The 13319-nt window shown below is 40.0% G+C and overlaps 1 protein-coding gene across 2 annotated transcripts in view; it reads left to right on the forward strand.

The window, feature by feature from the left end:
- Positions 1-13319, forward strand: part of hdac4 (histone deacetylase 4) — a 145129-nt gene that overhangs the window by 79939 nt on the left and 51871 nt on the right. For both annotated transcript variants that reach the window (XM_067603111.1, XM_067603112.1), the window contains 5 exons: positions 801-1010; positions 1113-1258; positions 1765-1915; positions 4282-4402; positions 8303-8421. In XM_067603111.1, the coding sequence (XP_067459212.1) occupies positions 801-1010; positions 1113-1258; positions 1765-1915; positions 4282-4402; positions 8303-8421 (747 nt within the window). The remainder of the gene's footprint in view (positions 1-800; positions 1011-1112; positions 1259-1764; positions 1916-4281; positions 4403-8302; positions 8422-13319) is intronic.

Consider the following 13319-nt stretch of genomic DNA (forward strand, 5'->3'; position numbering starts at 1 on the left):
GGGTTTCCTTGATAATGATTTGTGTTTACATTTGTGTTAACGCTATACAGGCAGTCAGTATATGAGGTTAGCTCTCTCTCCCATCAGCAGACAGACTGTAGCGCCGATGATCTCTCGCCGTCTTGACAAGACACATGTTATGTTTTTGGTGTTTCGCTAATGCTCTTACCCAATATGTACAACTCTAAAACAGGCTTTAGCCACTAGTCTGCCAACATCACAAGTAACCACAACCAGTATAAAGTATAATGCCGAGTGCCGCTGCGTCCAGATAGCTGATGTAACAAGTGTGCGTGTGTCTAATTTGGATTAGAGAGGAGATTCTGTTTTTTTCTCGCTATTAAAGGATGTTAACATTGTTGGGCTTTGAATATATAATATAATTTTTACTATAAACAGAGCACAAAGTTGCGTGATTTTTCTGTGTACCCTCAAGTTTTTTTTCCCCCTTTAATAACTCTCCCTTGGAGACTCTGGGCATATAGCCGTGTTAAGGATCTCCAACTCAACACTGTAGTAAGAATTCAGTTTTTTCCTGCCAAGTTGAACTCAGCAACCCTCAGTAACTGTTGGTAAGATCACTGACATGCACATAGTCACGTATGAAGTGTCACTGGGAAAAACAGACATGCTGCACATAGTTTTTTTTTTAATTTTCCTTTTTTTTACTGTATATAATAATAGCGGGCAACACTGCACAACTTTTTAGATTTGTAATTTCTTTATAGTTGTCCTTAACTTCCATCCTTTCTCTCTCTGTCCTCTCCCTCTCCCTTTCTGGTCTCCTTCTTCTTCTCCAGTTGACGTGAGCACTGCAGCGCTGCCCACACAGGTGCCCCCCACCACCACAGCCATCCTCCCCATGGACCTGCGCGTAGTCGACCACCCCCACCACCACCACCACCACCAGCAGCAGACCCCCTTCAGCCTGCTTCCCCAACCCCACCCTACACCGCCCACCTCCACGGCTTGTCCCACGTCTACCGAGCCGAGCCATGGGCCGATCATTAGTAAGTCGTTGTTTCCTACGGTTGAAAGTCATGTTACACGGCTATTTCCTACACCCTAGCTTCAGCCGCTCTGAATGATGAACCTTTCAAACCCTCCTACAGGCCACCAGGAGCAGCAGCTTCAGCAGGAGCTGGTGTCGCTCAAACACAAGCAGCAGCTCCAGAGACAGCTACTGATCGCAGAGTTCCAGAGGCAGCATGAACAGCTGTCGCGACAACATGAAGCCCAGCTGCATGAACATATCAAGGTGAATTGATGGGACAGGATAGGTCTCCTCTCCTCTCCTCTCCTCTCCTCTCCTCTCCTCTCCTCTCCTCTCCTCTCTTGTGATACAGCTACTGTAGGACTGTACTCAGCAGAAATGCACCTTGGTGAAGGACAGGAGGAAGCATGTGTCCACTTAAGTGATGCGAGTACGGTGGTGTAATCTGATCTGGTGGCAATATTTTGCTGCTTAGTCATCTCCATGGGAACCTTGGCCCCAGTGAACATTGAGTGTGAATTTTATGCGACTCACTCTGCTAAAAAGCCTCACTGGCGTTGCCACGACCACAAAGTCAGCCGATGAGAAGAATCAATCTGGGCTTAAAATAACCAATCTGTTCAATCTCTAGGTTAGCATGGCGCTCATTATTAGACTCACGCCAGATGATTTCATGTCCTTAAAACAACTCACTTTCAAATAACTTTGCCACCCTGCTCTGTCTCCTTTTACTCTTTCTTTCTTTAAATCATTGTCTTTTTCTTCATCAGCACCAACAGGATTTGCTGGCGTTGAAGCACCAACAAGAGCTGTTGGAGCATCAGAGGAAGATGGAGCAGCAGCGTCATGAGCAGGAGCTGGAGAAGCAGCAGCGGGAACACAAACTGCAGCAGCTCAAAAACAAGGAGAGGGGACAAGAGAGTAAGTAAAGAGATATGGTACAGCTATAATTAGAGCAATAATTCAATGCCATTATTATGCATTGAATCAAAAACATGTACTTTAAATATATGAAGTATGGGATCAATTCCTTGCATGACTGTGGTTTAGTAGCGCCACAAACAAACTCTAAATAAAGCTGTCAAGTTCAACTTTGCATATATTCACTCTCCATCTCCCGAACGCTGCCAATATCTGTTGTAACTGTGCTGAAACCACTGTGTCATATTATCACAGCAGGTGTCAGAGAGACTTGGCCCTTGTAGCCCTTCTGTCACAGCACCTGTCCTTATGGCCCAGCAGTCAGAGCAGCCTGACCTCACACATTTACCACGGGGGAATATTAGAATAAGACCACTAAGAAAAAGGCTGGGAGAGCAAGACATTCAAGTAGCTCAACACACACGCCCTCGTTTTTATGATTTGCTCTTGTTTACCGGTGCAATTTTCTTTGGGAAATAAAATGACAGCAATACAAGTAAACAAGGAGAATTTGGTTCTTTTCAACCTAGGTCTTATTTTTGTTCCTTTGACCATCATTATATCTTTTATGACACTGAACTCACCGAAGTAACCGCTGAGCTCCGGGAACACGGCGACATCGCTACAATAAAATGTGACAGAGCGAGAAACACAAGCAGTCAGACGATGAGACATGTTGTATTTCAGCCAGATTATCTAAACAACTTTATTTGGAGGTAAAATTGAAAGCAGACCAGAACTGTTGGTAATAATTCCTAATTTTACAGGAAAACTCATTTAGGAAAGTTAAATTAGGAAGTCAATCTGAAAGCTTTGACAGTTTGGGGAAATACTTTTTACAGTCCCAGTTTTTACTATCCAGGGGGGACTGCTTAATCTGTTTTGCCCTTGTCAGACTTTCTTTTTAACATTTCCAGATCTCAGCAATTAACTTGGTGTGTAAACATTCGCATAACTGACAGAACTGATGGCAAAAGCTATGAACATAAGATCTAAGTTGGAATAAACCACAGTTATTCTGTAAGTATTCAGCACCTTGATTTGAGAAGCACTGATTGTTATCATTAGATTATTATATACACACATATTGCACATTTTTGTGGTATATTTCTCTCTTTGTGGCTGTTCTTTTAACTGTGTGCTTTTCTTGTAATTGTTTTATACTATATAAATAAGAAGCGACATGAAAGACTTGATGCACTAAGCACTTTGAAATGCCTGGTAAAGTTGCTGCTTTTCTAAATGCTGATTTATTGTACATGTTAGAAATATTCTAAATTCCCTTCCTATATAATATATTTTTATATATACAGTATATACTGGATATGGCAATGAATATGGATAACTTACTTAAACTTACTATGATGCTTTTAGCTACATTGGTTTTAGCCATACTAATATGAAAAATAGTTAGACTATATAAAGGTATTTCATTAATAAACCAGTATCCTCTTGAATAACCTCCTCAGCACACACATCATGTTTTATAACTGTTTGTATGGCTATAAAATGCTTCATTGTGATTTTGTTTGTTTGTTTGGGGTTTTTTTTGGAAAAATATTTCAGCAAAAATCCCTTTGAATGGAGTTATGTTGGATATACATTTAGAGTCATAGTTTTCCTCTACCATTCTCAGCTGGGCAGCTTGACGTCTACGGAGAGAGCATTGAGTTGTAAACAGAGGAAGCTTTGTTAAGTACTGCAGTAAATTGCATAGAAGGCAGTCTCATAAAAGCCAATTTGCTGCAGTGGCAAGGCGGACATATTGGGATGTCAGCACTTCCAGCACCATGCAGCATGATTTAGAGAGCATATATTAGCTGTTGTCACATACTGTATTAACCACGTTCTCTCTCAAACTTGACACATCACCTGTTATCTGATTATTTTCTCTGTCTCCCACTATCACATTTTTAGAAAAACACACCTCTGTGTTTTCCCCTTTATTCTCAGATCATCTTTTTTTTTTAAGCCCCTTTCATTTTCTCTTCTACTTACTTTTTTTTCCATCCCTGTTTCCCTCCCTGGACAATTTGTTTGCAGAAGTGAAATGAGGGTGGTAATTGAGGAGAGACACGACTCAGAACTGGTGTCATCTCTGTGGAATTTTACTTAAACTCTAATGCGGGATTGTGTACTACTGCATGTAGTTAGAAACCCACTATCTGTCAAAGTATAGATGGATGGATGTTGTTATATTCTTCATGTTAGGGTCACAGATTGGACAGGAGGTAAAGAAGCGGCACTAAAGCACAAATTCTCCAGGGCTGTGTTTGAAAATTGAGTAGAGTTCTGTGGAAAAAAATATATTTACCTTGTGGTCACTGTTCTCCCCGTGTCTCTCTGTACCTCTCTGTCTCTGTCAGGTGCAATTGCCAGTACAGAGGTAAAGATGCGACTTCAGGAGTTTGTCCTGAACAAGAAGAAAGCCCTGGCTCAGCGAAACTTAAACCACTGTCTGCCCAGCGACCCACGCTACTGGTATGGGTGAGTGTCACAGCCCTCACAGACCTCCTGAGAACTACATATGGTTTGGAGTGTGTTGTACACCAATGACTAACTGATGCAATATAAAGTCATTGAAATGTATTTTTTAGTATAAAATTCCAATTTACATTATTAAATTACTGAAATGAACAATTAACAAGTGATTTTACTGCATGTAGGTGTTGAACAGACTGTTGTACTCATCTTGCCCTATAAATGATGTGTATACTTTATATAGCTAGAATCATTGTCAACAACATGTCAAAGACTTCTACAAATTCTTAATGAAGTAACAGCTGCATTGGAAGACAATATCTTTAAGTAACGCTTTAGATAACAGCCCACAACATACAGCCTAATTACTCCGGAGTCACGGTGTAATTTTTTTGTACTGTGTGGAAACGGTGTACCAGTACAATATGTACCAATACATACACAGTATGTAGGTACAGGGGAACAAGATATGAAGTTATGGAATAAGAGGCGAACAATTCATGAACTTACAAAGAATTTATACTGTAGTTATATTTCAGTTATTTTTTTATTCAATTATTACAGTGTATGCATGATATTCTGAGCAATAATTGATTATTTGGAAGGAATTTAGAGACAACTTTTACTGTAGTTACTTTTTAACTACTGGGTACCTATTCATTATTACAGGGTACGGTATGACCATAAAACTGAGCAAAAATCTGAAGCACTTAATAAATCTAATGTGATTTTATTTCAAAATGACCTTATTACCAACAAATAGCCAAACTACATTGTTCCCTTATAATTTGTTGGTACTTAGAATAACTACAGTACTACTACAGTACATCTGTGCGTTAACTTCGGAACTGAGTGTACGCTTCACTCATATCAGATCAGACAGCAGGGGGCGACGTAGTGTTTTCTACAAAGAAATGGAAAAGGCTTTCCGCTCGCCCACCCTTCAGGAGTACGCTGGTCGTATGTATCTTGTAATAATAGAATAGATACCCGGTAGTTAAAAAATAACTACAGTATAAATTCTTCGTTCCCGAATTGTTACCCTTTTATTCCATAACTTCACATCTTGTTCCCCTGTATTGGTACGTACTGTACTGGTACACTATTAGTCAGGCTGTAATCTAAAGCGTTACCTATCTTTTTTTATTTTATTTTTTATTCATCATTTAGTGAGTCTTTGAATATTACTTCATAATTTTGTACATATCTGGTTTAAAAGAATATAAAAAGGTGAAAAAGAAGAATTCTAAATAAAAAAATTATATCCCTCACAGATAAAACACTACAATTCTGAGCGATCAAATATCTTTTATAAGCCTTGATTTGTTGCCTTTTGTTATCAAAGCTAAAAATAATCGCAACAGAGGGGAAAATATCAAACACAAAAGCCACAATGACATAAAAGTCACTCATCATTATGGTTTGGCAAACGTGCTAAACCCTGTGGTGTTGTGAACCCCTGTTGTGTGGGTGTCTGATATGCGTTTGTGTGTGTGTGGTGAATCCCCGCAACATTAACATGAGCTTCAGTCAGAGAGTCCTCGCCAGTCGCCTGTGAGTTAAACTGCAGAGTAAATGTTGAAAGAACAAAGCTTTTTTTTTTCTGTCGATGTTTGTTGTCAGTGATTGACAGCTGGCTCTCTTTGAGGTGCATTCATGTGTGCATATGTTTGAAGTGGGCAGAGAGTAAAGACAATGGCACCTCTCCTGCGTTTTAAATATTTGAAGAGGCTTCAACGTTTTTAACGAGATAGTAAAACAATCTAAAGACTGGCATCAGCGAAGAAGACGGCCCTCTATAACTATCTACAACCTTTTTCTCCTGTTTCTCCAGTCGTCTGTCTCTTCTACATCTTTGTTCTATCCACAGTTCTTCCATTTCCATCCTTTCATGTGTTCCCTCTTTTAGCTTCACATCTCCCCCCATCTTGCATCTGTCTCCTTCTCCCGTCAGTGTTTTCTTCACCCACCTTTCAGACAGGAAACTAGCCTTTTCGGGTGATAAAGAGAAGCAGTTCAGCTCTCAGTCTCATTCTGTTCTCTATACTCCGTCTCTCTCTCTAGTCCACCCACATTATTGTCTACAGTCTTGACCTTGGAGAGGAAGATTGAAGCTTTCTTTGTCATTACCCTTTTTCTTTTGTGTGTATGTGTGTGTGTGTGTGTGCGTATGGCAAGTCATGTCTTGCATGCATGTGTACAGAAGACGTGGCAAGCATACATTAAGCCACACCTCATCTTGCAGGTTTATTAAAGTCATATTGCAACCCAGATCATCAAAATGTGTAATAGCTATATTGGTCCACAGCGCAAAACCTATAAGTTTCACAATAATGGCTCTAAAATTGTGGGATGCCTACATTTTTTTGGCCTGTTCTTTTCTATTGGCCTGCATCTACATCATGTGACTGTCAAGTTTCTGTCAAGAAAACTATAAAAGAAGGAAGGGTCATTACATCATAATACCAACCTTCTAATGCACTGCTTGGTGCCAGATCTCTACCAATTTAACCAATGACTGATTTTTCCAAATGTGCACATTTGTTTATTTGCTGTTGGTCTCCAAATAATAAACAAACAAACAAAAAGTTTCATTTTATATACTGGGCACTAGGCCTGGTATGGCTTCTGTCCATGAAGTGATAAAATTAAAGATTAAAAATACATTGTTGGAAAGGTCTCGACCTGGAGAATAACATGTCAGTATGAATATTCTACATGGCTCCTTCTTTTAAATACTGACCTTTTGAACCCTGACCTCAGCGCATGTTTGAAGGCTTAATTAGACAACAAAGGGGGCTTCAGACATGGGACCAACTGTTACAGAAAGCTCAGCTATCATGTGAGTATAGTCAACAACTGGGGCGCTTTAAAATATGGCTAAAACATGGTTCAAATTCATTTTCACCCACTTAACAATTAGGTATTGAAAATCTGATTACACAAATGTGTTTACAATCCCATTAAATGCCTCAGTGTACTCTCAATTCAGTATTTATAACTTCAAATTCTAGAAAAAAAACACTATTTAAAAAAAACCAAAACAAAACAAACTACAATTCCCTAGAGCCACGCCATGCAGATTGGTACAAATCAGCACCACAGTTGTAGTTCTTCCGGTTTACAAAGTAGGGTTGCATAAATGACATATCTGCTAAATATATCAAATATCTAGTACATTCGAACTAGTAATTACACTTCATCTAGATGATCTATGGTAAGAAAAAGTAAAGATGTTGGTTTATTTCAGATTTAACTTTATTTCTCAGAATTGAAGGAGAAATAATTAAATTGATGGCCTGAACATCATTAACTCATATATCATTAACAGAAAACCTTTAACATGGTGAGATTGAGGAAAATACTTCTGGGCAGTGGGTTTATTAATCCCTGGGGTGCTCTAAAGTCTACGTTTTCATCATCAAACAGTTATATAAAACAACACAAATAAGAGAACAGCTTGCATAAATACACAATGCAATGACAATGATTCAAACAACATGCAACTAGCAGCGTCCGTAACCATAACCACCATAGCAACAATAGAAAGCCTGAACAAATCTTTGTAATAACTGACGATATCATATACATTCACTGAATGAACATTATGAAAATGAAATGCACATTTCTCACTAGAAATGTTATCAAAATGCATTTTAATGCTGAAACTATTTTAAAATATTGCATTTTCCACTGAGAATAAAAGGAATTTCAGCCTTTTTTTTTTTCGCAGACAGAAACATGATGTGGACGCAGGCCAATAGGAAAGAATAGGCCAAAAAAACCCCAGGCATCTTACAATTTTACGTTGGACCAATGTAGCTATGACACATTTTTATGTGAGACAGGGTTACATATTGCATGTTCTACTGGTTTATTTTTTAACCTTTTCTCTTTTTTTTGTAGAAAAACACAGCACAGCTCCTTGGACCAGAGCTCTCCTCCCCAAACAGCGATGTCAGCGTACCACCACCCGATGCTGGGCACATATGATTCAAAAGACGACTTCCCTCTCCGCAAAACAGGTACAGAGTGGTGTCAGGGTTTTGCTGTGGGTGGGGTGGGGTTGCTTTCTCCACCTCTTAAAGCCAGCCACCCATTGCCCGTCCAGAGGAGAGTCCTAATCTTCCTTTTTTTTTTCTGAATTAGCAATTGAAATGGCTTATTGGGTTTCAAAGTCAGGCACATGAACCAGGAGTCAGCCACTGGAGGATTAAAAGGAGCCCCTGAAATATGTACTGTATATGTATATATATATTTATAAAGCTATCTAAGCTTCTTTGATTAAGTCTCTCTGAATCATTCTGATGTAAATGAGGGTGGATGGATGTAGACTGTAATGACTCTAAAAGAGAACATTAGAAACCTTAAAATCGTTCCACATTTCAGGAAATATGCTTATTTGCTTTCTTGATGAGAGTTAGATGATAAGATTGATACCACTCTCATGTCTTTATGGTAAATATGTAGCTGGATCCAGCAGCCAGCTAGCTGAGCAAAGCATACAGACTTGAAACAGGTGGTAGCAACTAACGTGGCTCTGTCCAAAAATAACAACATCTGCCTACAGCACATCTAAAGCTCACTAGTTAACATGTTATATCTGGTTTGTTTACAGTTTTACTGGGGGATTATGTGCCAGGCTATTTCTTGGCCTGGACAAGTTGCCAGGCAACCAACGGAGACTCCAGGAAGTTACGGGTCCCGGCCAAGAAATAGTCCTAAATAGCCCTAAAATTGCACTTTCCTGGTTTCAAGTACTTACAGCGAAGTGAAAGTGGAAAGATTAGAGGAATCGAGCCTGAAATAACTTTCTTATTTCTATTCAGCCCTTTGCTTCATTTGAATTCATTTCACCTTTAATAATGGAAGATATTTTTTTTAAGGCCGTTGGCTTTTCTCTTTTCTGTTATAGACTCATTCACATAGATATTGACAAACACATTCAGCCCCGCTCATTCACAGACGTCATAGTTCATAGTGTTCAACAAAACAACTTTCGACTGCTCCGAAAAGTGTCGGAGGAAGCATGGAAAAAAACAGTTCCTGCCCTTTGGATCCATCCTGCTTTTATTTCTCTGTCCTTCTCTCCATGTCAAGTACAGCCAAGCTGTGATTATTCACTTAGCGTCAGCAGCTGCTTTGGCAGTATCGCTGCCTGCTTTCACAGCTGGAAGCCAAACTCTGTGTACTCTGCACTCCTGCCCACCTGCTGTGAGCTGGAGGCAGGAATGATTTATCCTGGCACACAACCTCAGACAAAAGAGGTCAAAACTCCAGCAACACTTGTAGTATTTAGAACAACTTTATTGTTATACGGTCTAACAATAAAGTTGCTCTACATACTACAAGTGTTGCTGGAGTTTATACGTCTTTAGACTTTTTTCCCTTTCTCCATGCACCTTGGAAGTGGGTGAAGTTGTGCCAGGGAGCCCCTACTCTGACACAACCTCAGACAGCAAGTTTTCAACTTTCAGGGACACTTAAATGTAATTGAGGTATTTTCTCAGGGTGCCAGTGGTGCTGAGAGATAGTCAGAACTCACAGATTTACAGTTCATAGTGATACATGGTGCAACAAGCAGTATAGTAAATACACATCATTCTCTATATGTAAAAAAAATAAAAGTTTCAGGAAAATTGGAGTTTGAATGCTATGGTCTTTGTGAGGAGAGGGAGTGGGAGAATATTAACTGCAGATGTGCACACATATGGCATGGCTGTTCAGGAACTGTTGTGTCAACATTGAGCAGACATAGATCAGATTAGAGTGGCAGACAGAGAGATGAACTGTGTTCAACAGGAAGTGAGTGACAGTGGTCACCACAGTTGTGCGCTGGTCTGACGACTGGCGCTGTCACGAATGACGTTTTTGCCCGTAGTGACCCGTTTTAGTAATGTATGCGTGTAAATTATGAATACGTTAAGAATTATTTTTCTGTCCAGCAAGCTCAGGCATACAGTATATCGCAACAGGGGTCCATTGTCCGAGTCTGAGAGGCTTTGTGATAATGACTCTGAGAGCACAGAGAGCCACTTTGAATGCTGTGGCAGGAAGTCTGTTAGGCCTGTATGGCAGACACAGACTTGTCATGCTGACCTTCTTTCTCCTTCACTGTGTGCGCACACACACACACACACACAAGCACACGCACACACTTGTACCTCCTATACTTGTGAGGACTTTCATTGACATAACACCCCCCTTAGCCCCTATCCTTAACCATCACTAACAACTAAATGCCTAACACCAACCCTTACCCTAAACTGTAAACTTAACTTAACATTAACCTTAAAACCAAGTCTTAACTATCAAAGAGCCCTTTTAAGGTTCAGGTCAAAGTGAGGACCGGCCAAAATGTCCCAGCTCACAAGGTCTAAAACTCAGCGATAAATTTAAAAAGTACACATACGCACGAACTCAGAAATTCCCATACCACACTGTGCACTGAACATCCAGGATGTCCACATACAGTACAACACTCGCATGTTCTTTTTGTGAATGAGGTAGTGGAACTGAGGTTCACTCAAGTACAATTCAACACATTGGTTTTTTTACTGTGATAGTTCCCCTTCCGTTCTGCTTTTCCACTCACTAACCTAAATTAGATGACTAGAGTTGACTTCTCATCCAACACTCAATACCTGTCTTTCCATCTGACAACACATCGGAAAAAACCTAGTGGTTTATACATCTTATCTCAGGCCCTTTGGCTGTGAACTTCACACTGTTTTGGTGTTAGTAATGTTGATGATAATGGATTTTCAAATGAATATACTGGTGAACCCATGGGGTTTTTCTGGATTATTATAAATGGTATTTAAATACCTTAAGTGTAAATGAGAAAAATGTTCCACCTGCTTGTCCACCCACGTTACCTGTTTACCACACTGGGTATCACAACACCTAGTAATGGTTGCCGCTGATTTCAGCAATCTCATGTCACGAGAAAACCTCATTAGTTATTATTATCAGAGGGAAAATGTCAGCAAACTCTTTGGTGTCTTATGCTTATATCCACTGGAGAAGATGGTTGGATATTTTGATGATTCATTTCAAAACTTTGTATAGCTAAAAATTGACAAGTTTTTACAATAATTTGGCTGTAAAGAGATTTACAATCAAATCTTATTGATTTGCCGTCATGTAGAAAATATGTAAAGTAGATAAATATTTGTCTGTCTGTCTGTCATTCTGTCTCTTTATGTCTATCTAGCCTATCTATCTAATGTATTGTCCACATATGTTATTTCTGGGAAGCTCCATTGATGAGTTTCAGCAAACTACTCTATTGATTTCCATAAATCTTCCTCGCTCTGCCTTGCAAGAGCAGCATGGCTTCCCCCAGCATGACTCTAGCGGCTCGGGACTCCCATCTGTCAAAACAGATGAGCAACTGATCAATATGTTTTGTATCAGAGAAGCAGTTTCCTCCTTCACTCTGTTGAAATATTAAGCACCACTTATACAGACGTTTAATCAGGTATTGATAAGTCATCTGATGGGTAGAGTTATGGGTTTTGTACAGTTTTAATGGCTGTCATGAAGTGTGAGATCAGAGAGAGACCATAAAAGTTGTTTTTTGTCTTGAGCAGCTTTGTGTTATGGGAAATTACTCGGTTTACAGGCAAAGCATACTTAGTGAAACACTACAGCTACAATGCAGCAATGTTTCTCTGAGATGTATCACTGGAGGCCACATGTCAACAAGACATTATGAGCATACAATATAAAGTACAGCATATAGCATGCTGCTCTGGATTCAGGAGTAAATTTGGCCACCCCAGAGAAGTGAGACTGTGTGTGTGTAGAGACAGGGCGGGCACAAAAATGAAGGAGAGAGGAAGTTATGCCAAGGGCAAGAGAGAGGAGGGGAATTAGAGCAAGGGAGAGAAAGGAGGAGACGACTGGAGGTGAGGGAGGGAGAAAGGGCTGCAGTAAAATGCCAGCATCAGCAGTAAAACCAGTCTGGGCCCTCTGCCGTGAGTGTGTTCGCACGTGTGCACACTGGTGTGCTTTTGCCCAGTCGGCATTAACACCCTTCAAAGTCACTGTGTCCTGAGGTGGACACCCTCATGGCTACCAGTGCCCAGCAAAGACCCCCTCCCCATGTCACCCTCCTTCTCTTTCTCGTGCCTGTCCACTTCCCCTGACCTACCTCTAACCTTCCATTTCTCCTTCTATCCAGTTTGTATCTCTCTCTCTCTCCACTGCTCCTTTTATCTGTCCATTCCTTAATTACTCAGGAAGCACAAACACAACCTTGACCCGCCTTCTCCATTCCAACATCTTTGTGTACCTTTTCTCTCCTCTCCTGGCTACCCACCAGATTATCCACAGTTTCTATCACCTTTGCAGCCCACTGTAATCTTCACAGTGTAGGCTAATGATGTTTCCTGTGATGCCTTGTTGATATTTGTAAAGAATAACAACAGGCACATATTAATGTAACATTTGTTTATGATGGTGGTATTTCCAACATAGTAGCTAATATTATGGACATTAGCATAGTAATTTTTTATATCATATTATTAATTATGGAAATAATTGTAGTAACACCAAAATATTAACCTGTTCCCTGTCCAATAGGCTAAATTTGAACTTGAACGCACCATGCTTCTTCTCTCAGAGTCTTTCCTTCTCTTACAGTCTCCAAGTCCCCCCAGTTCAGCTAATGCATAGCATTAGCCCTCTTAACAAAGACTTTGGAAGAGTGCCCTCCACTTAGAAGGAGCTCGTTTTTAAATAATTGAGTTTCATATGTCCAGCAGCATGTTCCCCTTAAAACTGAAAGTGCATTTGAAAAAGTACTTAGACATTATAGATTCACAATAGGTCATCTCAACCTCCCAGACCAGGAGGTAAGGGTAAGGTACTTTATACATACATTAAAACTCGGTAAAGTTTCCTGCTTCCTTGATTA

Source organism: Thunnus thynnus, chromosome 11 (assembly GCF_963924715.1).
Source record: "Thunnus thynnus chromosome 11, fThuThy2.1, whole genome shotgun sequence".
Classification (NCBI taxonomy): Eukaryota; Metazoa; Chordata; class Actinopteri; order Scombriformes; family Scombridae; genus Thunnus; species Thunnus thynnus.